A 26,085-nucleotide genomic window follows, 5' to 3' on the forward strand; every position below is an offset into this window, starting at 1 on the left:
AAGTTTTTGAAAAGAATACATTTTCTTCTCATGATAAGATTCTCTGCTGCTGGGCAGAGGTGGTGCACACCTTTAATCTCAGCACTTGAGAGGGAGAAGCAGGCAAATTGCTGTGAGTTCGAGGCCATCCTAGTTTATACAGCGAGTTCTAGGTCAGCCAGAGCTACATAGTAAAACTTTCAAACACACAAACAACAACAAAACCACTTTCTGCTCCAGATGAAAAGCATCAGAAGGTAGAATCAGACAATTCTGTAGAAAGAGGCACACTTTCAAACAGACAAAAAAAAAAAAAACACACAAACTTTTACAACTAATAAGAAAGGCAAAAATTAAGGAATAACAATGTGGGAAATCCTCATTCTCAATGTGGCAGCTGTGGGAGGTCAAAGACCCATCAATTACTCGTGTCAGATGAGCATGGTGCTCTGGCTCAGGGCTCAGCTCTTCCAAACCTTCCTTCTTTTCCCCAGTGTGCATCCTGAGGCTTGAAACTGAGCTTCCATGTAAGGACAATACTGATAGGAAGTCCCCTGTCCCTGCCGCTGGATGGCTGGGAGGTTTGACAAGCAGGTTCTCTGCTCTAAGTGTCTTTCCCATTGACTGGTAAAGCATCAGGTGTGTACGTGGTATGCTTCAATAAGGAACCAAGAACCAAAAGTGGAGTCTGGGCTGCTACGTAGGATTAAGAATGAGCATGCGCCAGCCAGGCAGTGGTGGTGCACACCTTGAGTCCCAGCACTCGGGAGGCAGAGGCAGGCAGATCTGTGTGAGTTCAAAGCTAGCCTGGTCTACAGAGTGAGTTCCAGGACAGGCTCCAAGGCTACAAAGAAACCCTGTCTCAAGAATGAAAAAAAAAGAGCATGCACATAAACATCCCTTCCATTCCAGTGTGGCTGGCAGGTTCAGAGAACGAACTCAGCAGGTAAAGGAACTATGAAGTCCCCAAGTGCCCAAGGTTAGCCAGTTTTTCCAGTCCACCTTGAGTTAGGGGAAAGCCAGCCAAGCCGCCAACCTGGGCAGTGCCTCAACCAGCGAGTGACAAGAGCAAGGACATGGTCAATGCCTGCCCCAGCACCCCTGTGCTGGAACACTCAGCATGAGAACCATGACAAAAGCAGAGGAAGCATCCTCCTGTCCCACCTTCGCTCAGTCCAGGGCTGGCCCTAGGGATGTGTGACAAATTAGGTGACCAGGCCTGCAGCCTTCCCTAAATGTGACTGGGAGCATGTAACATACAGAGGGAAGAAAGGGTTTCCATTTCCTCCCAGTCATGCTGTTTACCTTTAGATTGAAAGAAAAGTAGCAGGCTTTCTGAGAAGAGAGAGGTCATGGGGACTCAGAAAACCTGGCACCCTGGCCCTCAGACCATGTGCTAGGCAACCAAGACACTCCCTGAGAGTTAGAAGCAATTCCTTGGAGACCGGCGGGGCCACTTGGAGCTGGTTCCTTCAGACAAAGGAGTACCTGAGCTGCGGGGCGCTGCAGGCGAGGGCCACACTGACCTACCACCTGCCCTACAGGGCAGCTTCTCGTCTTCTGATGCATACCTGCGTATGAATGGAAGACTGTGACACGGGTTGTGAGGGAGTAGGGGTGTGGAGTAAGAGGTCAGAGGGCATCAAGTCAGTTGGCAAGGAGCTAACTGCCCACCCAGTCCCCTTGAGACTCCATCTCTTCTTTACCCCAGGGTCTGAGGATGACCTCACACTCCGTGCTGCGCTCTATAGCCTGCTCTTCCACAGCCACGCTGACCAGAATGACTGGGAGATGGGCCTGAAGGTGCTGGATGAGGCTGTTCAAGTGCTGCCAAGGACAGCCCACCGCCTGTGAGTGCCCTCACCCTGAGCCCCAGAGTGCTCTCTTCACCCCTCGGCTGGGTCTCCCCATGGTTCCTTTCCACTAAAGGACTTCACCTCCCCATTAGCATACCCCAGCACGAAAACCCCAGCTAGGTCCCTGTCTGGTCCCCTCCCTGCCAACAAGAGCACAGGCAGCTGTAGTTGTGTGTGTCATGTATGTGCTTCATGTTTTGCTATCTCAGCTGACCATCCTTTGCTATTCTTTAGCTTGATTTTCAAACACATGGTCATTGTGAAGGCCAAACTTGGCCAGAACTTTACTATGGAAATTCAGAAGTTCAAGGATGAGAGCGAAGACTATTTGGCACACATGTGGTACCGTCTGGCCCAGAACTCGAGGAACATCTGTGGAGAGTTCACCTGTTATCAGAATGCTATCCAGGCACTGCAGGTCTGTGTGGTGTCCATGTCGGCAATGGCAGGCAGATTTGTCTCTTGGTTACGGAGAGAGTCATATGAAAAGCTTCAGAATTAAGGACTTACTGGGTCAGCTCAGAGGAAGCCACTGTGCAGCAAGCCCTGGCTTAGGGGAGAGACTCCCTTCTGCTGATTTGCCCTTTAGTCTCCCATCTTGAAAAGGAGAGATTCCGAAGAGCCCTGAGGTAAATGCCTGGGCTTCCTGGAACCTGGGACTGCTGAGCAAGGAGGTCTTGTTGTCCCCATTCCAAGCACTTGAGTGGGAGGGTGCTCTGACTTCTAATTTGATGACACTGGTTCTCATGAATGAGACCCACATGGGGGCTCCCTGGGACCCTAGCGCAGGCCTCTAAATGGAAAGAAAGGTCTGAACTGTGAGAAACCACCTTGGGAGGTTAGTCAGTTTCACAGGCCATTAGCATACCCTGCTATGATGAGGTCCTGAGTGCCATGGACCAGGGCAGCTCTCAACAAGAAAACTAGGTCCACCTCAAGGCACAGGCTGTGGCTTCAGAGACCTGACACTAATGCATGTGGTTAAAGGGAGCCCTGTACTTTGCTCCTGGAGCCCAAGTAACTGGTCACCTCAAGTCTCACTGCTGGGTTTCAGGGTCAGGCAGTATGTGGGCATCTCAATGAGGAAACTGGATGGGCAGCTCCCTGAGAAGGAGAAGCCACCAGGCTGGCCTAGAGGAAGGGCAGAGAGCTCAACACATTCAGATGGACACTGTAGGTATATCTGTTTTCAGTGACCTTGAATCTCATCCTTGAAATTTGTTTTTACTTATTTATCATTTAAATGTACTTGGTATAAAATATGTGCATGGTGTATATACATGTGTATGTGTTTTCATGTGTGCAAGCATGAGCATGCACATGGCTATGGCATGCCCATGGAGGTCAGAGGACAGCCTCATGTGTGAGTCCTCACCTTGTACCTTGTCTGAGGCAGGGTCTGTTCTCCACTGTGTGTACTAGGCCAGGGTAGCTGACCCACAAGCTCCTGGACTTTCTCCTGCCTTGTACCTTGTCTGAGGCAGGGTCTGTTCTCCACTGTGTGTACTAGGCCAGGGTAGCTGACCCACAAGCTCCTGGATTTTCTCCTGGCTTGGCCTCCCATCTTGCTGCAGGAGGACCGGTATTATAGATGCACACTGACACATCCAGATTTTATGTGGGTCTGGGCACTCAAACCCTGGTCCTCACATTTGCGCAATAAGCATTCTATCCACTAAGCCAGAATAGAACTGATCCAGACTCCCTGAACCTGGGTGTCAGTGAGAAGGCCTCGGTAATCTATGGGGCCTTGCATAGTAGACCAGTATTTAGCCATGGTGTTCAAATGGACTTTGGGAGCCCATTCCACATGGAGGGATGCTGTCTCAGCCTGGACACAGGGGGAGGGCCTGGGCCCTGCCCGGGATAATATGACAGACTTTGAAGATTCCCCATGGAGGGCCTCACCTTTCCTGGGGAGCGGAGGGGGAATAGGGTGGGGGTTCGGGGGCTGGTGGGGGGGCAGCAGAGGAGGAGAGGGTGAGAGAGCTGGGATTGACATGTCAAGCAAGCTTGTTTCTAATTTAAATCAATTAAAAATGGGAAAAAAGAGGATTGTCCTTTCCCTCCTAAACCCCTCTCCTGAGGTACCCATGCTTCCCATGTTTGCACAGCTTTGTCTAAGTCACAGCTTCCATGGCATTTCTGGACTCCCTCTTATCTCCACACGATGCCTGCTCTCTCCTCCATTGGATCTTGGGTTCCACTGGATGGCCCTGCACCCTGCCTGGGGGTCACACCCTACCTGCCCCCCACGTTGTCCTCCCAGGGGCTTTCTTCCCCCTTCCTCTTGAGGCCAGTTCCTGCTGCCAACAGCATCCCTGTATAGATGGCTACGTCCCACTTGAGACCGCCACCTGACCTGCAACACTTCTTTGTGTTTGGTTTTCTTGTTTGAGCCCCTTGCAGGGGCGAGCACAGACTAGCCTTTCACAGGTGCTCATTTCACAGCAAACGAGAAAGTGCAGGCAAGCACTCAGGAAAGCTACAGAGTCAGCAACAGAGGCGAGGGGGCCGTGAACCTAGGTCCTGATAAGTGGTGTGGGGGTGATGCCTTGAGGCTGAGTCAAGGGAGAGGCCTGGAAAGGAGGGTGGCATGCAGCAGGTCAGCACACTAAAGCTATGGGCTGTGCACGGGACTCTGCTCTGTGAGGCTGGCCTGCGTGTTCTCAGTGATCATAGGCCAAGCATGTGCCATGCTACGCCTTGGGCTGGAGTTTCTCTGACACCCCCTCCCACAGGCCCACAACAAGCCATGGAAACTGTTGGTAGTTTAGGAAAAAGCTGTGCATGCATGGGGAGGGAGGTATGGGACCCTCAATAGAGGACCTAACCCCAAAACCACCCATCCAAGGCTTCAGATTAGCCAGACTGCTTGGCAGGGAGCCCTGCTCAGCATCTTCTGTGTTGTAATGGAGACTTGGAGAAGTGTTAGGAAATACAGGGACCAGTGGGACAGGTAGGGCGCACTTGAAACAGGTGCAGATGATCTGGGGGACTTGACCAAATCCTTGTTTTCCTACCACACATCTGGAGCAATCTTGGTGGCAAAACACATCTTCCTGGAGTGGGAGAGGGACTCCATGGTAAATTCTAGGGTGACATGAACCATCAAGTCTTTCTGCTATAGGTGGCTTCCCCATGCTAATTAATGGCACATTGACAAGTGTCATATGCCTTTCTGTCTTGTCCCAAAGAAGCCAGAGAGCAACTGGCAGAAGGTGGATTACATCGTGGAGTTCAGTCAGTGGATGTATTACAAGCAGTTCCCTTTGCAAGATGTGATCTCTCACCTCGACTGGGCAATGGAGATTCTGCTATCCATGAAGCCCACGGAAGACTCCCCGGAGCCAGAGCCCAAGAAGGAAGGTGAGAGTGACCATGCTGGCTTCTGCTGACCCCACACACTGTAAATCCTAGCTGGGCCCAGGATGGCAGGACATAGGTGGACTGTTGCTGGGCCACCAATGTCCTCTAGTACAGGCATACCTTCCTTTTTGGCTTACATCAGTTAGGAGTGGGAAAACGGAAAATGATACAAAGTTGGAAAGTTCCAGAACTTGTGTGAAGGGATAGCTGTAGGCCTGTCCACTCAGCATTTGATCCATACAGCAGAATAGGGCAGGTCAAACTAGCTAGGAACAAAACAGAGCAGCCAGTCTATGGCCTATTTGACTGGTATAAAGGTGTCAGGACACCAATTGGGCTTTTGCACGGGTACAAAGTCCAAGGCCAGCAGCCCTTTGCTTCCCAGAAAATGGGTCTCCTTAACTCCAGAAGTCTGAGACACAGAAAAGGAAAGTGGGTCTCCTTGACTCCCAGACTCAGAGAGAAAAGTCTGGGACGCAGGAAAGGCTGCATAGAAGGTATCCCTGCTGGAGAAACTCCTGTCTGGGGCAGGCAGCAGCACACAGTTAGGCACCTGGAACAGTCAGGTGGCTGGGTCAGCATCTCAAGTCAGAAGAGGAGATACCCGGGGGCCTGCAGGAGCCTAAGCCTGTCCATGGCCCCAGACTCACTCCCCCCCACCATGCTGTGCAGGGCAGGCCTCCTCTCCCCAGTCTCTCACAGGGAGTGCAGTGTCCTTGAATCTGGAGGCAATCTCCTTGGACCAGTTTCGAAGTGTGAGGCAGTTGGAGGCCCTGGCCCGTGTGCACATCCTTCGGGCCTTGATGGTGTCCCCAACCTCCCCTCTCTATGAAGATGACTGCTTCATGGCCTACAGCTTCCTCAGGCACATCTGGCAGGTGAGGGCAGGCTGGAGATGTTGCACCAAACAGCAAAGGTCCCCACCGACACCATCCTACAACCCCTGGGAGGAGACTCTGAAGGGCTTATTACACCATTTTCTTTGGAAAATCATAATATTATGTTTCAAAGAAGTCAGAGCCTTCCCAGGTACTCTGTAAAAGCCTTTGAGAAGCACACACACCTTTTTTTTCCTGCACCATCTACTCCTCCTCTGGGTTGAAAGATACATCAGCATCTCTCTAGGCCCTGCCACACTCCTCTTCTTGAGGCTCCTAGAGGAGGATGCTCCCCAAACCCGTCCCCACTCTGCTCTCCATCCAACACAAAAACCTGTGGGTCTGGGTCACTGACCAGGCTTGCTCTGTGCTGTGGAGGCTCCTGGATTCAACCGTGGCTGAGCAGCACCCTCAGATCTGAGAGCTGCCTCCGACAGGTGCAGAAAGGGGAGATACAAGCTCTACTTTTCATGCTTCCAATTTGTATTTTCTCCCCTCCCCCCAGATTTCCTTGATAGCAGGAGGAAAACTAATTCCAGAAAAAACTTTACAAGTAGTTAGTTCCCAATTGTTACTGCCAAAAAAGGAGAAGGAAAGGGGGAAAGAGAAGGAGAAGGAGAAGGAGAAGATGAAAGACATCAAACAGGTGAGTGGTCTCTATGGTGCATCCTCCCCTGGAGCGGGAGGTGGAGAGTAATGGTGATGGAATCTGAACCCCGACTCCACCAGATTCACATTGGGGGGTCTTACAATCGTGCCATGCCTCAGTTTCCCCTTCTGTAAGACATGCTATCCCCATCCTGGGCCACAGCCTCCAAACACTGTGCCAGAGGCTGGCAGCCTGTCCTCTCCATATTGTACCACAGGGAACATCGGTTTCCGGACTCCACATTGTACAGTAAACCATGCTTTCTCTCACGCACAGATTTCAACCCCAGTTCCCAACAAGCCACCTGATGACATTCCCACCAGCATAGAAGAGTGGGCCTCCTACTCTTGCTCTGAGGATCTGTTGTCTGTGTTCAAGCAAGACAGGAGTGACTCTACTATTAATGCATCAAGTTTCCAGAAGCCGGTGAGTGGATCTGAGCAGCCAGCCCAGGCTATGCCACAGGGCTGGCAAAGCCAACCTCCCTCCCTTAAAGCCACAGCTAGGATTTCTACTGCAAATACTTCCAAAGAGGGACCCATGAGACAGAGGCTTCACAGTAAGGGTCAAAAGGGAGTAGCTTTCCACCTACAAAGCTACGGTCTACATACTCTTTCTTTCAAACAGCTGCCAACATCTGTGAGAAGCCCTGTCCTGCTGCATCCATACCCAGGTCTACATACTTAGACTTGGCACCACTTCTGCCTGCTGTCATATCTCCACAAAATAGGCAGCTGTGACCACAAGAATCACAGTATCAGCAGGGACTTTGTCCCTCTGGATACTTCACCCTACCACATCTCCACCACCAAGGCCACACAATCTCTCCTCTCTAGCAAATCCAGCTCTTGTAGAGACCTCCAAGATTATACATTCAGGGCTAAACTGTGGCCAGAGCCTCACCCTGGTCATAGAGCATAATACCTTTTGACGCAGTCACACTCAGAAGTTCCATGTGTTAGGACTCCATGTTCTTGGGGTCCATAATCCAGCTCACCTTCTTCTGCCTGGCTGGGGCTTCACAGGAATGGAATTGTTTGGCACATTCCTCCTGGTCAGTAGTTTGGTGGGGTTCACCCATGCTGTGAACAGACATTGGCTTGCACGCCCGCTCACCTGCTAATGGACACCATTTCCCCGATTCTTACAAAAGAAGCATCTGTGAATGCCGGTGCCCACACTGCTGGGCCACAGTGTGGGAAACTTTCCAATGATGGTGAACATTACCAATTATCAGATCGCATTCCAAGGATGCTGTGCTGACTTCCATCCCTGTCCCTGGTGGTGGGGGAGCTCCTGATGCCCACATCCTTGCCAGCCTGTGCTATTGTGCGTGTGATGGCATCTCTCATGGCTATATCAGTGCTGGATGCCCTATCAGACTGTACTAGCCCTTCCTCTTTTGTGATGTGTCTGTCCAGCACATCACTATAATTTAGCAATTTTTCTTTTTTCTTATGGAACTAAAAAACAAAAAACAAAAACCACACAGGCCTCTTCTGAGAGGGACACTGCCAGCCCTTGTACACATTCCTCCCATGATGGGGTCTTCTGTGTAGAAATGAGAAATGGAAACTTTACTCTTATGAAAATTAGGAATCTTTTCCTCTATGATGGGCGTTTCCTTCTGTCCTTTTTTAAAAACACTGTTTCCTTTTGTGAGGCCAGAGATAGTATTCTCTAGTATTCTCCCCAAGGTACAAATAGTCTTCACCTACACAGCCTCGGGTCCAATTTGAATCTAGTCTATCATACATGTTCTGTGTGTACAGGGGTCAGAGACCACCCAGCCTTGACACTAGTCCTGGACAGTGTGCCCACAGGCCAGCCCACATCTCTGACACACATCTTCCTCCAGATCTTAGCCCTGTTCTTTTCTCTACACTGTCCACTATCCAGCAACCATAAAATTGTGTTTAATATCTCATCTAATGTCTCCGACATCCCATATAACAACCCTTAACATCATAGTAGACACTAGTTCTTTTTTTCCTATATACCCAGTTATATACACACACAAAGAGATTCTGCATTTGGTGGATCATGAGTTTTAATTCGAAAAAAACGAAATGGAATACAAAATTAATGAATTAATGGATGTATCACTCGTGTGGATCTTTAACCATGCTCTGGTGTGGACAACCACAGAATTGTATATGACAAAGCAAAACCTGTAATGACAGACAGGGAAGAGGGCAGCCCACAAACTTGTCCAATACTTGCTGAGTGCCGGCACTGTGCCAGGCAAAGCTGGGTGTTATTGGCTAACTTTTCTTGCTGCCATGAACAAAATAGCAAAGCACCTTAAAGGGGAAAGCATTTATTTAGGCTCACAGTTTGAGGGTCTATGCTGGTGTGGAAACCACAACAGCAGGAACTTGAGGCAGCTCATCACAACCCATCAGCGTTCAGGAGGCAAAGAGCAATGAATGGTCACACTAAGTTAGCTTTCTCCTCATTATGCAGCCCAGGACCCCCGTCCATGGAATGGCCCTGCCCACATTTAGTGTGGCTTTCCTCACCTCAATTAACCTAATCAAGATAATCCTTCATAAAAGAAACCCAGAGTCTCTAATCTACTCTAGAAAATCTCTCATAGGCATGCCCAGACTTGCCTCCTAGGTGATTCTAATCATGACAAGTTGACAATCAGTATTAACCATCACCTTAGGGAACTAGTGACCACTAGTGACCTGTTTGCTATGTGTTTATGCAGACATACAGCTTGTACTACATAGACCATTTGGCCAAAGCCCTGCAAAAGATGCACCTTCATGAGCTCAGCATCCCTATCCTGCAGCTGGCTGTGCTCATTGCAGATGCCGTGGTGGAGAGCAAGAGCCTTGCAGACCTCTACCACCTGCGGTTGGTATCTCTCCTTTACCTGGAGTGGTGAGAGTGACAGTGACAGTGTGTCCAAAACAATATACAACCAACAGCACCTTAGATATTAATTCTGTAGCTGACTATGTAAATAATAAATCCCCAAGACTGCCAGACAATGGAACGGTATCTTTATCGTAAATCTTTACCTGATCCTTAGAGAATACCTTGTTTTGAGGGCACTCATGATGTGACAGTTAAGGATCAAGGGACACAATGCTTCCTACCAAGGGTCTAGAAGGAAAAATGGAGGAGACATTGGCAAAGAGAACACAGTAACACTCTGGGGAGGAGGAGCACACAGATAATTCTGGACTGTGTTTGCATGACTGTGTCCAAATGAAGTGCTTTAAGCAAAACCTTAGTTGAGTTTCCTGTTGGTGGCTACGGCAGGGTTTGGCGGAGCCCATCTGGGCACATGACTGTTAGCCTCTGACGGTGCCCCAAAATGTAGAAATAGTGAGTAAAATATGTGAGTGAATGACAGAGAAAATGTTCCCCTGACGTTTCTAGGAACCTCCTAGCTTGTTTACTGAAAAATGCTGAAACACCAAAGTGCATTTTTCATAGTTTCCCAGCTCTGATTAAGCATGCCAAATCCAGTGCTACTTCCTTTGGAGATGAAAGCATCCCATGTGACAGCACCTCTTCCCTCCCTGCCCTTTCCCCTCAGACTTGCGCAGGTGTGTTCCGACCTGAGGTTGCACAATGCGACGACTCACCACGAAGAGGTGGTTGGACAGACATACATCGGGGACATGGAGCAAGCCAGGTACTTGCAGTACTTGCTCCCGGGTGCGGGGCTACTCTTTCCAGTGACGTACAATCCGTTAAGGACGGCACTGAGGAAACCCTAGCCCTGGGCTGTGGCTCCTCTCAGTACCAGCCCATTATGGCTTCTGGATCCTCAGTCTGGGCCTGGAGGTCCTGGGGGCAATTTCTAGAAACAGTACCTGGGAGGGCAGTGCATAGAGAAATGTGTGAGTCTCCCTCATGGTTTTCATGACAGGTTTGGGAACTGCTGAACTGTGGGTGCCCAGCAGGGAAAAGGGAAGGAGGGTCTCCAGGACAGGATAGGGGAAAGATGCCCTTCACCAGTCCTAGGCTCCTCCCAGGGGGTGCCAGGAGTTATGACGCTGAGTGAGGCACATATTTGTTTCTGGGTTTTGGGGTTACTCTGGAGCACTTGTGGTTGGCTGATAGTGGGTTGTCCAACAGTTATATTAGCCAATTACAGATTCTGTAGCAATCCTTTTCAGACTTAGACATGCTAAGAATACGTAAGAATGTATACATAGTCATATTGTTGTTAATTGTTGCAATGTGGCTCTCCCCCTATATAAATTATATGATCATTGTGCAAATTTTAGAAAACAGATAAGGAAGAGAATAAACGTCCCTGCAGGCCCCATCCCTTGGCAGTAATTCCCTCTGGGGTTTTGCCATTGCACACTAGATCAGTTATGAAAATGTAATTCTGCTGCATACAATTTTTCACTTTCAGCCTCTGGCAACAAATATCTGTCTACGAAATCATTTTCATGCTGTTAGCACAGTCACTTATCTATGCATCCTTGGACTGACTGGGAGAGTGTTTGCTGAGTCTTCCCTGCCCTCCGATGGGGTTAAGAAATGCAGTTGCCAAGCCTGAGAGGGGCTCCTGCCTCCTCTTGTTCTTGGCTTCACTTTGAGCACCTGCTGTGCAGTGTGGGAGGCACTGCAGGTGGCCTGTGGAGGAAGAAAGATGACCAAGACTGACAGGAAGGGTTGGTGCCAATGGTGATATCAGGGTTGGGGATACAGAGAGGCCTCGGTTCCAAGTGCATGCAGTCAGGGAGTCCTGGGCAGTTGGATGAGCAAGACTTTTGGGGATCTGTGAAGTGACAACTTTGGGGTGGAAGTTTTAAATACCCTGAAGGGAAGAATCCTTGCGTGACTGAGAATCTGGCCTGACTAGGTTGAGTGCTGTGATACACTGGCCCACTTCCCAATGAACTGCTCGGTAGTAAGGTGGGTGACTCAGGTCTGGGGTAGGTGGCAAGGAGAAGAACCATCATTGGTGTAGGGGCTGCCTTGTTGCTCTGTAGGAAAAAACCCTGAGCACTAAGTGGTTTTACCCTTTTGGAGGGCTTCCAGAGGCAGGTCTGCTACACATACATTAAGATTGAGAAGCTCATTAAACTACACATGAGCTCATCAGACAGTTGCAGAGAGAATAGGTGCCTGGTATGGTCCCGGGAACCAGATTGCTGCCCAACTGCAGGCTGTTTTGGCGTGCATAGACATGTGTTGTCTTCATTTGGGTTTTTATTGCTGTGAAGAGACACCATGACCATGGCAACTCTTATAAAAGGAAACATTTAATTGAGGTGGCTCACTTAAAGTTTCAGAGACTCAGTCCATTACCATCATGGTAGGACATGGTGGCAGGCAGGCAGGCAGACATGGTGATGGAGAAATAGCCAAGTGTCCTACTTCTTGCTGGCACCAGGAAGTTGACTGCAGTCACACTGAGGGAAGCTTGAGAAAAGAGACCTCAAAGTCTGTCCCCACATGACACACTTCCTCTAACAAGGCCATACCTCCTAATAGTGCCACTCCCTTTGGGGGCCATTTTCTTTCAAACCACCATATGGGTGAATTGTGGCTACCCCTAGTTGTATTAGTTTGTGTTTCTTTGACTACAATGAAACTGACCGTTGTCACCAGCGATTGTATTTCTTCCGTTGCATCATGCTATTTCACCTCAATTAGCTGCAGAAAAGAGATTGCATTTAAAAAGGAGAAGAACAAGGAACCTGTGATGGAAGAGAGTCTGCCAGTCCTGCATGAGCAGCTGGCTCCAACCCGCCCTGTAGAGGTGAAGCCACTGATAGCTGAAGACCAGGTAGGCTGGCACTGCCACGGTGGGTTCCATAGCCCAGAGGTGGCATCATCTTGGTTGCAGTGTAGGACTGACCTAAGAGTCAGCCAGCCATCCACCATTGATTTCTGAAGTGCTTACTGTATACGCTGCTAGGCATGGTGTCATGGGAAACTCAGAGACCCGACCAAGTTTGCACCACTAAGGGACCCTGAATTTCCTCAGAGAAGGCAAGAATTATACATAAAACAGATCACCAGGGGCCTGAGCAGCAACTTAAAGCATCAGCAGGCTAGAGATACAGTGTAGTTGCTTACATAAAATGTGCAAGGTTCTGGGTTCCAGCAAGGGGAAGTAAAATGAGGGCGGTGCTCTGCAGAGCAGAGTACATCTAGTCTGGCTAGACTCCTGAAGCCCCTGCTGTCCTGACACCAACTGGTTGTCCCCTTCAGTCCATGTACAGCCATCCCAAAGAACCTTGTTTCCTCTGAGTGCTGAATCTGTGAGTCCGTTAAAGTCAGTACTTGTGGGATTTGTTTTGGGACCTGAACTCAGGACAAATGAGGATCAAGGACTCAGTGACCCATCCAAAATGGGGTTAGGGGATGCTGACGGGGACACAGGAAAGGGAGAAAAAAAGCACAGCTGTACACAAGGCAGCCCTGCAGGTCTCACATCTGCTTCCCAGATAGACTCACAGAGGGGAAGCCCAGGCAGCTCAGCAGCAGTTACAATCAGTAGTGGGAGAGTAGGATGGGGTAGATAAGGAGAAACAAGGGACCCAAAGGCCTGGGGCATTGGGAGGCCTTACTGGTCAGAGGCTGCAGTCTACCATAGTCTTGAAGCTCTCTCCAAACTCTACAACAAAGAGGACTCCTTCCCCAGTGAGACTTCCTGCTCTCTACCTGCCCTTATCTGAAAGCTTTCCCCAAGCCTGGATGCCTGATTTGTCTTTGATGTGACCTTTAGCATAATCCCTTGCTAGTGCTCTCCCCCTGCTGCCCATATGGTAATTAGACATTGTGCTTCTACAAATAACTAAGACTTGTACTAGGAACTTTGTGATAGGAGTGTGTTGTTTAATTCAGATTAGGTGATTCCCCAGCTATCATCTGCAATCCTATATGTTCCCTGCACTTGGGAATAAAGCTGAGCTGACTCACAGAAGTTGTCTCCCAGAGAGCTGTCTCTACCAACCCATAAGCCATCCTATCCTGATCACTCACTTCTGCTCCCTCCCTCCTGGAAGGCAGGTAGCTGATGATTCCTGAGGGAGAAGGGAAACCACATTGGGGTGTGTCAGAAGCTAGGCAAGCAGAAGCCTAAGGCCTGAGGTTCTGAGTAGGGCACGCTGGGGATGTCCCTATGGCAGTGCACCCCGTGGCACGCTGGCGTCATGGAGCGTTACTGCTTCTAAGCTCGAGCACATCATGGGACACAGACTGGGGCAGAGTATCTTAGCGCCACGGTGTCTCACAGATTTTGAAGCTAAACAGAGAGACTGGCAAAGGCCTGGATGGGATGTCCTACCCCCAGCTGTGGATGCTCAAAGGGGAGGTCCTACTGGAGTTGGAGCTGCACCAACCAGCACGGCTACTCCTGTCAGAGGCCCAACAGACCTTCCAGGTAATACACCTCACCATCCCCACTGAAGCCATCTTGACCCGGGCCTAAACTCTTCAGATATATTCTTCCTCCTCATCTAAGGATGTCAGAGACTTCTCAGAGTCTCCACCGAGTCCCCAGAGAGGCTTGAGTTAGCACCTTCCACAGAGCACTGCTCAGAGCCCAGCTCTCAATAGCCTTGGGAGCACTGACTGTTCTTTTCTAAGCAACTGCCTACTAGAGGAACTTGCACCCAGACCTGGGGCCCCAGTGCCCACTTTTGAGTGCCAAGATCCAAACTACACCTGGCAGGGATTTTCTATCCTGGACTCTGTCCTCAATGAATGACTGACCTTGGATAGTCTGGATGGAAGAAGTTGTTTGAGTTGTCTGTTCTAATAATGTCAATCTCCCAAGTTACAATCCCCATAACTCCTCCAAACCCCTGGAGACAGACTTAGAATTGCTTTCAGTGGGAGGATGTGGTCAAGATCCTGATACAAGCAGCCTGTGGCTTGTTATGAAGAATTCAAGGAAAGAGGAAGGTTCAGCAATGATGGAAAAATCCAGTGTCACCAGAAAGCTGTGAGCCCAGGCCCTGGTCCGTACAGTAAGAGGAGGAGTGCAGGTACCAGAGAGGGAGCAGGTATGTAAGGAGCAGGTTTAGAACAGATGTGCAGGTGCTGGGGTAGGAGAACAGCTGTGCAGACATCAGGGATGAGACAGGTATGCAGAGATGAGAGCCATGTAGAGGCATAGTGAAGAGAACAAGTGTGAAGGTATTGTTAGCGGAAGAGATTGCAGGTTTCAGAGAAGGAGGTGCAAAAGAGGAGAAAGATGTAAGTGAGTAGGAAGGGAACAAGTAAAAGGTTATAGTGACCAGACAGATGTTCAGGTAACAGAGAGGGACTGTCTTAGTTACGGTTTCTATTGCTGCAACAAAACACCATGGCCAAGACACCATGACCAAAAAGCAAGTTGGGAATGAAAGGGTTTATTTGACTTACATGTCCATATTGCTGCTCATCATAGAAGGAAGTCAGGGCAGGAACTCAAACAGGGCAGGAACCTGGAGGCAGAAGCTGATGTAGAGGCTACAGAGGGGTGCTGCTTACTGGGTTGCTCCCCATGGTTTGCTCAGCCTGCTCTCTTATAGAAGTCAGGACCACCAGTCCAGGGATGGCACCATCCACTGTGATGGGCTGTGCCCTCCCCCATCAGTCACTAATTAAGAAAATGCCTTACAGCCAGATCACATGGAGGCATTTTCCCAATTGGGGTTCCTTCCTTTCAGGTAACTCTAACTTCTAGTGTCAAGTTGGCATAAGACTAGCCACTCAGGACAGGTGCTCAAATTTCAGAGATGACAGGTGCTGTGCTCATGTATCAGAGAGGGGACAGGTATGTACACAGAGATAACCTGTCCTAGAGGTGACAGAGCTGACAGGTCGGCTATAGTCTGTGCATTCGGCACTCTGTCATCAGCTGCAGTCGCCCTGACAGTCTACATCTACACCTGGCTTCCTCCTCCTCTTCATCTCACCCATGACTCACTGCTGTCTAACACAGACGGCATGACTAAGATCCCAGTTACAGGGCCAGAGCTAATGTGAGTGTGCAGCTCTGCTTCTTCTGGTACTTTCCTTCATTGTGGCATGCTCGGATCCTCCCATCACCTCTCTTGGGGTTACGTCCTTCATCTCGATCACCTTAGGCTCATCTGTCATGTGAGGGTGACCCTTATAGGATGTCTGAAGGGAGTCCCCCTTCTTAATCTCAACTTTCAGCACACAAACTTGAGTCCAGGACCCTATGTAACCTTACCCCTGCTCCCTAACTCCTCTCCCACCATCATCTTCCTCCCAGATAGCAGTCTTACCTGGGCTCCATGCTGTCCTTTCTATGTAAAGGGTTCTGCTCAGCTTGTGCCCAGACACCAGCCCTACTGCAGCTCAGGATCTGTCTACTAGAACCCAGCCTTGGCTGAAGCTGATCTTGCTTGTGTGCTAGCCTTGTTCTCTGGGCGCACTAGGTCCCTGCCTCTCCCACCTTGGAGCTCAGCACCCTCCTGACAGGATCTTGTTCAGAAGCTGGAAATACTCTTGTATAGATGAAAATCTCCCCTTCTCCCCGCAGACAGCCAGGCTGTCCTGTGGATCTGGAGTCCAGCATACCCTCTCACCAGCACAGGGAAGTTCAGGGTATAGAATCCAAGTAGGACATGTGCTGGGTAGGATTGCAGACTCCTGGTCCGGTCCATCCCATTGGCCAACAATATGTGAATCTGTAGAATGATCATCACACCATTCCCAGAACTTGCCTATGTTTATTCCACATCACAGGGCACAGGTAGCACCCCATGTCTCAGCAGGTTTTGCAAAAGCAGACCATCTGTCTCTGTCTGAGCAGACACATGACTTTACATTTTCTCAGAAAGCAATGTCCTGTACTTCCCGCTGTGAGAACAGTAGTGTCCAGTGCTGGGGGAGTCTTCTCCCTCCCTTAATGTTTCACATAAGGTTTATTGTTTGCCCTGGCATTTGCTACACAGCTGCCTAGAATAGGTGAGGATGGTTGCTGGAATCTTTCTGGGCACCAAGAAATATCCACATGTGGACTTGCCCTTGGGCCTTGACCCCAGGAAGTCCTCTGCAAAGAGAGAGATCAGTTCCAGCAAGAACCTGGGAGGACTAGGGAGCTGGCCTTGTACTGCTCAGATAGGTCACCACATACCCTCTTCCAAAGGACACCCTCTGGCCCATATTTAGACCTGAATTTCCTCAGGTCCAGATAGAACCATCACTGCTTGTTATTGATTATCTGACCCTAAGTCCATGTATGCTATCTTAGTTAGGGTTTCTTTTCTTTCTTTCTTTCTTCCCTTTTTTCTTCCCTTTTTTCTTTCCTTCTTTCCTTTTTTTCTTTCTTTCTTTTAAGCTTTTTGAGACAGGGTTTCTTTGTGTAGCTTTGGAGTCTGTCCTGGAACTAGCTCTTGTAGACCAGGCTGGTCTTGAACTCACAGAGATCCACCTGCCTCTGCCTCCCTAGTGCTGGGACTAAAGGTGTGTGCCACCACCATCTGCTTTAGTTAGGGTTTCTATTGCTGTAATGAAAACACCATGACCAAAACAACTTGAGGAAGAAGGGGTTTATTTGACTTACACTTTTATATCACTGTTCATCAAAAGAAGTCACAACAGGAACTCAAAAAGGGCAGGAACATGGAGGCCAGAGCTGATGCAGAGGCCATGGAGGGTACTTCTTACTGTCTTGTGTAGCCTGCTTTCTTATAGAATCCAGGACCACCAGCCCAGGGCTGGCTCCACCCACAAGGGCTGGGCCCTCTCACATCAATCATCAATTAAGAATATACCCTACAAAGCCAGGTGTGGTGGTACACGCCTTTAATCCCAGCACTCAGGCAGATCTCTGAATTCAAGGCCAGCCTGGTCTACAAAACAAGTTCCAGGACAGCTAGGGCTGTTATACAGAGAAACCCTGTCTTTAAAAACAAAAAGATAGAAAAAGAAAATGCCCTACAGGCTTGCATACAGCCTAATCTTATGAAAATATTTTCTCAGTTGAGACACCCTTCTCTCAGATGACTTTAGCTTGTGTTAAGTTGACAGGAAGCTGCCACACATGGCAAAGCTGATTCTAACAGTAGCCTCCATAGGGAAGAGGCTGCCAACCTCAGGTTGCAGGGCAGAAAGGAGTTGCCAGCATAACCAGAATCCTGCACAGGCTGGCTCCTGTGACTCTCTGGGCCTGCTTTCCACTCCTGAGGACTATCACTCCCAATCAGTGGCTGTGCCAACCTGAGTGGATCTGCCCATCTGTCTGTTGCGTATTGTCTATTCCTGTTTTTAGGAGCTAGGTGATACCTGTTCAGAAGCACAGAGCATGTTGCTTCTAGCACAGCTGGCCAACAAGGAAAAGAACCATGGACAAGCTATGCTCCTGATTGAGAGGGCCCAGCAGCTAGGTGGAGCTGAAGAGTTCTGGTACAACTCAACCCTGACTCTGGCTGAGGCCATCTTATCCTCTGAAGAAGATGACAAAGAAATCACAGTGAGTCAGGGTGGCCAATGGACAATGTGGGATGCATGGGGGAGAGTATGTGCTGAGGTCCTGTCCCCAGACCTTGCTGAATGACATGGTGACACATGACCATCACGTCCAGGTTTGCAGACTCTTTCAGAAACTCATAGATACTTTCAAGGTCCTCCAGAAAGAAAGGCCAAACCGAGTATCCCTGCTGGAATTCCTCATCATGGACCTGGAGGTCAGGTAATGATGCCTACTGTACCAAAGCTACAGCTACTTCCCCATACAGTCTCTCATGCTATATGTGCCAAACCCAGGAAGGCTCAAATCCTTCAGAACCATGCACTCTTTCCCTGCTCTGGGTGTCCCACGCGTCCTCAGGTTCCTCTGAGTAGCAGACCTTCCTTCTACCATGTGCCACAGAGGAGTCATGACTTCCTCCCAGACAGCTCACATGTCCAGTGTCTTTCCAATGACTCCCCGAGCCTCTGGATTTTGCCCCCTTGTGGGGTACTGTCAGAGAACCCCTCTTCTCCCACACATGCCAGCACAGACTTCAAGTCACATCACAGACCCTTTTCCCAAGAGTCCTCTGAGCTTCACTGACCACAGATGCAGGGATCCTTGCCTTGTTTCTGCTTCTGACTCCTCTCTGGAAAGTGCTGTGAGCTCTGTGTCCCACCAGCTGGTCCTAGTGGGAGTCTGTAGGCAGTCTCATATCAGCATGGTTTTCCTGTTTTCCAGGGGTGAATCTGATACCTAGGTGGGGTTATTAGATTCTAACTTTATTGATCCAAGGCCATGGCTGTATGATGTCCATCTTAGATGGGGGAAAAGGCTCTTTGGTACTAGGTTCAATGTGCCTGGGTAGACACTGGGCAGAAGAAGGGCTGCTGTGGTCTTGGGCTTTTGAATCTGGTGGGGGAAACTTCAGTCTCCACCATCCTGAGGAGATATTTGTCTAGCAGGTGTGTGACACTTCAAGTCCAACTTTCATTCAACTTGGTTGACAGAGAACTTCTTGAGTGCCCATTTTTGCTGGAGGATCTAGAACAGCACCTGTTGGAAGTGGAAAAAAACTTGATACTCAATGGCTACAAGAAGAAATGTGTGGACTTAAAACTAGAGCATGCGCAGATAAAGAAGTAAGGGCATCACCACACACTCCACCCACACAGTGGAGCTGCCCATGGCTCTGCCCTCTGAGCAGGGCCCACCTTTGAGCTCCCCCAGACAGCCCTCTCCTCCTCAGCCCCAGACATGACTAGAACCAGCTCCCTCCCCAAATTCCTCCCTGCCACCCACCACTTCAATCCTGCAGGGTCCCCAGAAGCTATTCCTATTGCTGCTACAGCTGCATATTCCAATGGCTGTGCAGCCCCCAGTGCTTCTCACGGTGTCTCTGTCTGTCCTGGATACCCACACGTCTTTTACATATGAACAAATCCTGTGTAGGTGTGACCCTGCCTCCAGGAGCCATGATCAGCCAACACCCAAGTCACCACAGGTGTACTGCAGCACCATTGTGGGCCACCAGGAAGGCAGGGAAGTAGGTGACTGAGCCAGCAGGTGGAAATTGGTGTGTCGCTTCATCACATTGTATGTACTGTGTCATTCCAACTGTTAGACATCTTGTTTTAAAGTGTATTTAGAAGGATGGGAAGATGGCTCAGTTGGTAAACCATTTGCCTTGCAAGCGCAAGGACTTGAGTTCATTCCCACAGAATCCATACAAAGAAGTCAAGAATGATGTGTACGTGTGCAATGCCAGCACTAGGGAGATAAAGACAAGTTGATCCTTGGGGATTGCTGGCTAGCGGTCTAGCCTACTTTGTGAGTTCTAGGCCAGTGTGAGTGTGAGATCCTGTCTCCAAAGAAAGGGTTGATCTTTGACCTCCGTATGCACATACATGTACCCCTAAATATAAATGAACAAATCTACATACACATTGAAAATAAATACATAAGATGTACTGAAAATAACTTCATAAAACATTTAACTGCAAAATTTTTAGGTACCGATAAAATGTATACCACAATTATGTAGAAATTGTATATTATATATTAAGCAGTATAACAGATACTAGTATAATATATTAGTTAGAACATCTTTATTCTAAATTTCACTCTTTTATTGTATAAAGGTTATGTGCTCAAAAGGAGGAAGATGAGGAACAAAAAACTGCCTATTGCCTAGAAGTGTATGACTTGTCCCAGAGAGCTATCGCTGAGGAAGAAGAGTTATTTCACAGAATCCAGGGGATACTGTCCCTTCACGATGTAAGTATGAGCCTGCACATTGTAGTCATGTCTGTGTATAGGACAGCATTGCCTAACAGATCTGATTTTAAGACAAACCAACTAGGTGCATGGGGCATGCCTGGGAAACTGAGGCAAGGGGAGGATGAGTTCCAAGCTAAGCTACCCAGTGAGGTCCAATCCAATAAAAGCACACACACACACACACACACACACACACACACCAATGTATTTTTTTTAAAAACCCATATACAAGGGATGGGGACATAGTTCAGTCAAGAAAGTTGTATATATTCTCTGGGCCGTCTAGGCCTCTCTCACGTTGGACCTCAGCACCTTCCATCAGATCTGGTCCAGAAGCTGGAAGTACTCTTGTATAGAAGAAAACCTCACCTTCTACCCCTAAAACCTTAGAATCCATGTAGCAGAAGAAGTAGACATGATGTCTTGTGCTTCTAATTCCAGCACTGGAGAAGAGATGGTGGATCCCTAGGCTCACTGGCTAGGCATCCTGGCATACTTGGCAAGGTCCAAACCAGCAAGAGACTGTGTCTCAAAAAATAAGATAGATGGTTCCTGAAGGACCATAAGATGAGTGTCATCAAATTTGAACCACACAGAGCATTGGATGGAATTAGATTGGACGACAAAACCAGGAAGTAGGGGCTGGAGAGATGGCTAGGATGTTAAAAACATTGACTGCTTTTCCAGAGGTCCTGAGTTCAATTCCCAGCAACCACATGGCAGTTCACACCACCTATAATGAGATTTGACACCTTCCTCTGGCATGCAGGCATACATAAATAAATCCTAAAAAATAACAGGGAGTAGAAAAATCCATAGACACAGAAAATGTGCTAGTGGTTTCTGGGGAACAAGGATGGGAATAAGGAGTGACTACTAGCATTAGTGTCCTTGTAGAATGATGTTGTAATGTTTGGGAACTGGACCAATAATGATTTCATAACACTGTAGATTCATGTCTATGAGTGTTTTGCCTGTGAGTGCTTTACCTGCAAGCCTGGTGCTCATATAGGTCAGAAGAGGGTATGAGATCTCTTGGAACTGGAGTTACAGATGGTTGTGAACCACCACATAGGTGCTGGGAATCAAACCTGGGTCCTCTGCAGGAGTAGAAAGTGCTCTTAACCACTGAGTCATCTCTCTAGTCTTCATACTTCAAATTTGTTAATTCCATTATTTTGCTTTTACTTCAGATAAAAAAAGCAAAAACATTGTGTGCATGGGAAACCCCAAATGTTTGGAATTTAAGTAGAATACAGCCAGCAGCTCTAGGCCATGGAAGAAGCCAGAGATGAAATGTTTTGAGATGAAGGAAGGAGAGGACATCAAGGAGTTTGAGATGCTGTCAGTATAGTACTTCGGGGGAATCTGGAACAAGCACTAAATGTCTGAGTAATAACAGTTACAGTAATGGGCCAGAAGTCAATGGTCTCCCCTTTACCTTAAAAAAACAAAGGACAAACTGAATCCAAAACAAAGAGTAGAATAGGAACTAAAGATGGAGGGAAAAAGTCAGTGAAAATTCACAGCAATGCCCAAAACAAATAAAATCCACCAAACAAGAATTCTTAAGACCTTGGACATAGTGAGGCTCTGAACTGAGGCTCAAACTCACTGCAACTCTTTAAAGGACAAAGTCACAGCCAGGTGGTGGTGGTGCAACGTCTATAATCCCAGCACTCAGGAGGCAGAGGCAGGCAGATCTTTGTGAGTTCAAAGTCAGTCTGGTCTACAAAGTGAGTTCTAGGAAAAGCTCCAAAATTATACAAGAGAAACTCTGCCTCGAAAAACAAAAACAAAACTAAAAAGCATCCAGATTGACAGAAGGAACATGCAAGGAAAACATTTTTTCAGAAATGACATGATTTTATAGAAAATCATGTAATATACCAAAAAGAAAAACTACAAGCTAAATTAAAGTTAATGAGCAAGTTTAGTTGCATTTCATGGTTATGTAGTATATACATTATATTTCTATACAAAGAATGATTAAATGTATATTAAAATTAAAGCAGTATCATTTACAACTACTTAAGTATAAAATTTGACCCCCAAAATGTGAATGCTTATGCTCTGAGAACAACAAAACACAGCTGAGAATAGTTAAAGAAGGCTTAAATTAATGAAAGCAAAAATTCACATTCCTACATCAGAAGACTAAATATTGGTAAGATGTCAATTATTCCTTAACCATAACTGATTACTACAGATACTTGTTGATACATATTGACAACATTATTTTAAAGTAAGGAAGGTCTAAAATAGCCAAGACAATTTCAAAAGAGAATTAGAAGTCCAGTGGTACCTGTTTAAATCCTATTATAGAGGTACAACAATCCAGAGCTGGAGAGATAGTTCAGAGGCTAAGAGCACTTGACTGCTTTTCCAGAGGTCCTGAGTTCAATTCCCAACCACATGGTGGCTCACAACCATCTGTAATGATATACTTTGCCCTCTTTTGGTATCCAAGCATACAGGCAGGCTGAACACTGTACACATAATAAATAAATAGATAAATCTTTTTTTTAAATGTTACATGGTCAGTAGCTGAAAAAAGAAAGACTGTGTGTTTAATAGGAAAATAAACAAACAGATCAACGGAACAAACCTGACAGTCCGGAAATAGAGACACACATAGAGTCTGTAGGAGATGCACAACTCTATGGACAAAGGATAGTCTTTAGATGATGCTAGAACAGTAGAAAATGCATGTTCAAAACCTGAACTCCACTCATACCTCAGACTGAAGAAGAAAATAACTTCAAATGGATCAGAAACCTAAACCAAAAGCCTAGAACACACAGGAAAAATCCCTTGGTGATGGCATATTTGGCAAATACAATCCAATGAAAGGATAAATTGATAAATTCTTCTCTTTAAAATATACTATCAAGAGAAAGGTGAAAAAAACCACAGACTTGGAGAAAACATTTGCAAATTTTATTCCTCGATAGAGGAATGCATGAAGAACTCTCAAACTTTAAAGGTAAAATATTAAGAGTAAGTAAATTATTTGAAGAGACATCTTTTCAAATACATGGAAAACAAGCGCGTGAAGAGACAAGCACCATCCTTGTGCATGTGGATGAGTCTCAAAATAACCACACCGAGGTAAAGTGGACAAAACTGTCTCGTGCTGTATGATGCCATTTATACAACACTGGTTTATCGCACCACAAAGTCGTTGTCACTTGGGAGAAGGGAAAGCTGCCTTGATCCTGCTATGTCAGAAACAGGGAAGAACATATTTGTGTGTTTTTTACAGCATGAGGGTTTGTTGAATAAAATAAATTCACAAGGTTTAAGAGTGTTAACGGCAGCAATTTGCCAGATTATCTGCCTACTTTAGTAATCTGGCCAAGACAAATTCGAGTTTTTGTTTTCCAATCTTAATTACAAATGTTGACTCTTATATCACACAGCACACAGGAAATATGTCTACATATGAATATGTGTGAATTACAGAAAGAATGCAAGTTAAAGAGGCTACTGAAGGGTTCAAGACGTTCTGGAGGTGGGCTAAGAGAAGTTCTAGTGGAGTGTGAATTGAAAAGGAATCCAGAAAAGAAGAAGCTGTTGCCATAGAGACTGAGCTGAGGAAGAGTCAGGTTTGAGAGCAAAAACCTAGTCAACTGCAGGGGTGACAGGGCACAACCAGGTCAGAGCAGGGTTGGGTCTGAATGGGCGAATGTGTGAACAATTAGAGAGAGCTGGGCAACCAAGCAGAGCAGACGCCCCAGGACAGCTGGAGGTTCTCTGCCCATGAGTCCTTGATGTACACATACCAGGTAACAGATGATAAACAGTGTTAGGTGCCCCAGGACAGCTGGAGGTTCTCTGCCCATGAGTCCTTGATGTACACATACCAGGTAACAGATGATAAACAGTGTTAGGTGCCCATCCCTTAATGGGGGCAGGTGAGGGAGTCAAGTCCTTTTCCTGGTTTGATGTTCTGATAAAGTTCTTAGGCCTGGTTTCCTTAATATGATTTTGATACACTCATATACATACCCATATGGTTTCAGTTTAGCCCAGTAATTGTATAGCGTGGCTTCATTTTCCCAGGAATAACCCATTTATCTGTCTGTGTTGCATGGGTGGTGCCAGACAGATGGTGGTGTTTGTGGGTCCAGCCAGGAATTCAGTTAACCTCCACCCTCAAAGTTGTTTGTGAAGAGGAGTCTCTTAGGGCAAAGGCCCAGCCTGAAGAAGAAAAAAAAAAACACTGTTTATACAATATGGAGTAACTTAGAGCAGAAAAGAGCCTGATGTCAACACAGGCTCAAGAAAGGATGTGGGGAAGTCCAGAGAGTGAAGGCCACATTCCTTTACTTGGGCTGGGCATGGTGTGGCACCTATTGCTATGTCAAAGTATATCCACTTTACACTTCAGCTTCCACTTCAAATGTGTGTTGTCTATGACATGTCAGCTGTGCCTTTGTCACAGTGCTTACCAATGGCTGGTCTCAGCGGGAAGTGCGCCTTGCCTTACCCACCTCCCAACTGTCTCAGGTGCAGAACATCAACTCCCCACTGATGAGGAGGCTGGCCCGCCTCAAACTCCGCCTGGTAGAGACATGCGTGGACATGCAGCAGTTAGTCTGCAAGGAGGCCTTGGAGTTGCAGCTGGAGCAGGGCTCTTTTGAGAAGCTACTTGCAGACTTCCTTCAGAACACCAGCGACTACTCATCCATTGGCCTGGTGACCGCAGGGACCCTTAGCCTATGTTCTCTCCTGGGGGTCTGCAGTCACACTGAAAGCAGGGTGCCAATCTATGGGACCTCCAGTCCCCACCCACCCAGCTTTTGACCACTCTCACACCTTGGTGCAGAGAGGCACTGTCTGATCACCAAGAGGAATTAACTAATAATGAAGAGCTTATTAGGAGGGGTTTCCTGTGTAGGCTTACAGTTTCCATTCCCAGGCCTTGGGGTTAGCCCCTGCCCCAATCCCTCCCAGCACTGTAAACAGAATAAACTGAATAAGTGAATACCTATTTGGAAGAAAACCCCCCCTTCTACTTTCTTTCCCTCCCTCCCTCCCTCCCTCCCTCCCTCCCTGCCTGCCTGCCTCCCTCCTCCCTCCCTTCTTTCCTACATTTAAGCAGTTCTAGAAATAGAACTCAGGGCCTTGCACATGCTCAACTGTAGCTCCAGCACTCTCCCGTTCTCTTAAATGCCATGAAACGAGTCAGGTTAATTTAGGGTAAACATAAATGAATCCTACAGTTAACCTCTATCTATAATGACTTCTGGTTTATATTACTAGAAGTTGTCTTTTATTATTCTCACAATATCTAAGTCCCAGGGACACCCCCTTACGCTACCATACAGGACTGCACAGAGCAAAGGCACAGCTCAAAGTGCCCAGATGTTCCCTGCGAGGCAGCCCTAGAAGGCATCTATCTGAGGTCTCTAGGTGACTGGGTGGAGGTCGAGTGGCAGCCATTGGTGATCATGGCACCTTCTTGTCTTCCTGAAGCAATGGTTCATGCTGAAGCGGACCTTGCCGCACACAGTGCTGGCACAGCTGGAGAGTCTGCAACCGCTGTGTGTCGGCTGCGTGGACATCCGTGCCCAGCTTCTGGTCCTGGCTGGCAAGGCCCTCCATCTGCTTTCCGTGCAGACAGACCCTGTGTATGCTTCCTTCTGCTGGGATGAAGACCTCTTGGTA

General features: G+C 47.8%; 1 protein-coding gene across 4 annotated transcripts in view; it reads left to right on the forward strand.

Annotated features, from left to right (window-relative positions):
- Cfap46 (cilia and flagella associated protein 46) overlaps window positions 1-26,085 on the forward strand; it is an 84,987-nt gene that overhangs the window by 38,898 nt on the left and 20,004 nt on the right. For 3 of the 4 annotated variants that reach the window (XM_040752159.1, XM_021228073.2, XM_021228075.2), the window contains exons 26-41: window positions 1,691-1,829; window positions 2,070-2,253; window positions 5,033-5,204; window positions 5,877-6,082; window positions 6,588-6,728; window positions 7,008-7,157; window positions 9,448-9,596; window positions 10,288-10,386; window positions 12,369-12,501; window positions 13,957-14,103; window positions 17,953-18,153; window positions 18,266-18,372; window positions 19,098-19,274; window positions 20,274-20,409; window positions 24,925-25,113; window positions 25,894-26,082. In XM_040752159.1, the coding sequence (XP_040608093.1) occupies window positions 1,691-1,829; window positions 2,070-2,253; window positions 5,033-5,204; window positions 5,877-6,082; window positions 6,588-6,728; window positions 7,008-7,157; window positions 9,448-9,596; window positions 10,288-10,386; window positions 12,369-12,501; window positions 13,957-14,103; window positions 17,953-18,153; window positions 18,266-18,372; window positions 19,098-19,274; window positions 20,274-20,409; window positions 24,925-25,113; window positions 25,894-26,082 (2,519 nt within the window). The remainder of the gene's footprint in view (window positions 1-1,690; window positions 1,830-2,069; window positions 2,254-5,032; window positions 5,205-5,876; window positions 6,083-6,587; window positions 6,729-7,007; window positions 7,158-9,447; window positions 9,597-10,287; window positions 10,387-12,368; window positions 12,502-13,956; window positions 14,104-17,952; window positions 18,154-18,265; window positions 18,373-19,097; window positions 19,275-20,273; window positions 20,410-24,924; window positions 25,114-25,893; window positions 26,083-26,085) is intronic. The other variant, XM_013117563.3, reaches the window with a different exon arrangement.

The sequence above is a fragment of the Mesocricetus auratus genome, unplaced genomic scaffold (genome assembly GCF_017639785.1).
Source record: "Mesocricetus auratus isolate SY011 unplaced genomic scaffold, BCM_Maur_2.0 Super-Scaffold_4256, whole genome shotgun sequence".
NCBI lineage: Eukaryota > Metazoa > Chordata > Mammalia > Rodentia > Cricetidae > Mesocricetus > Mesocricetus auratus.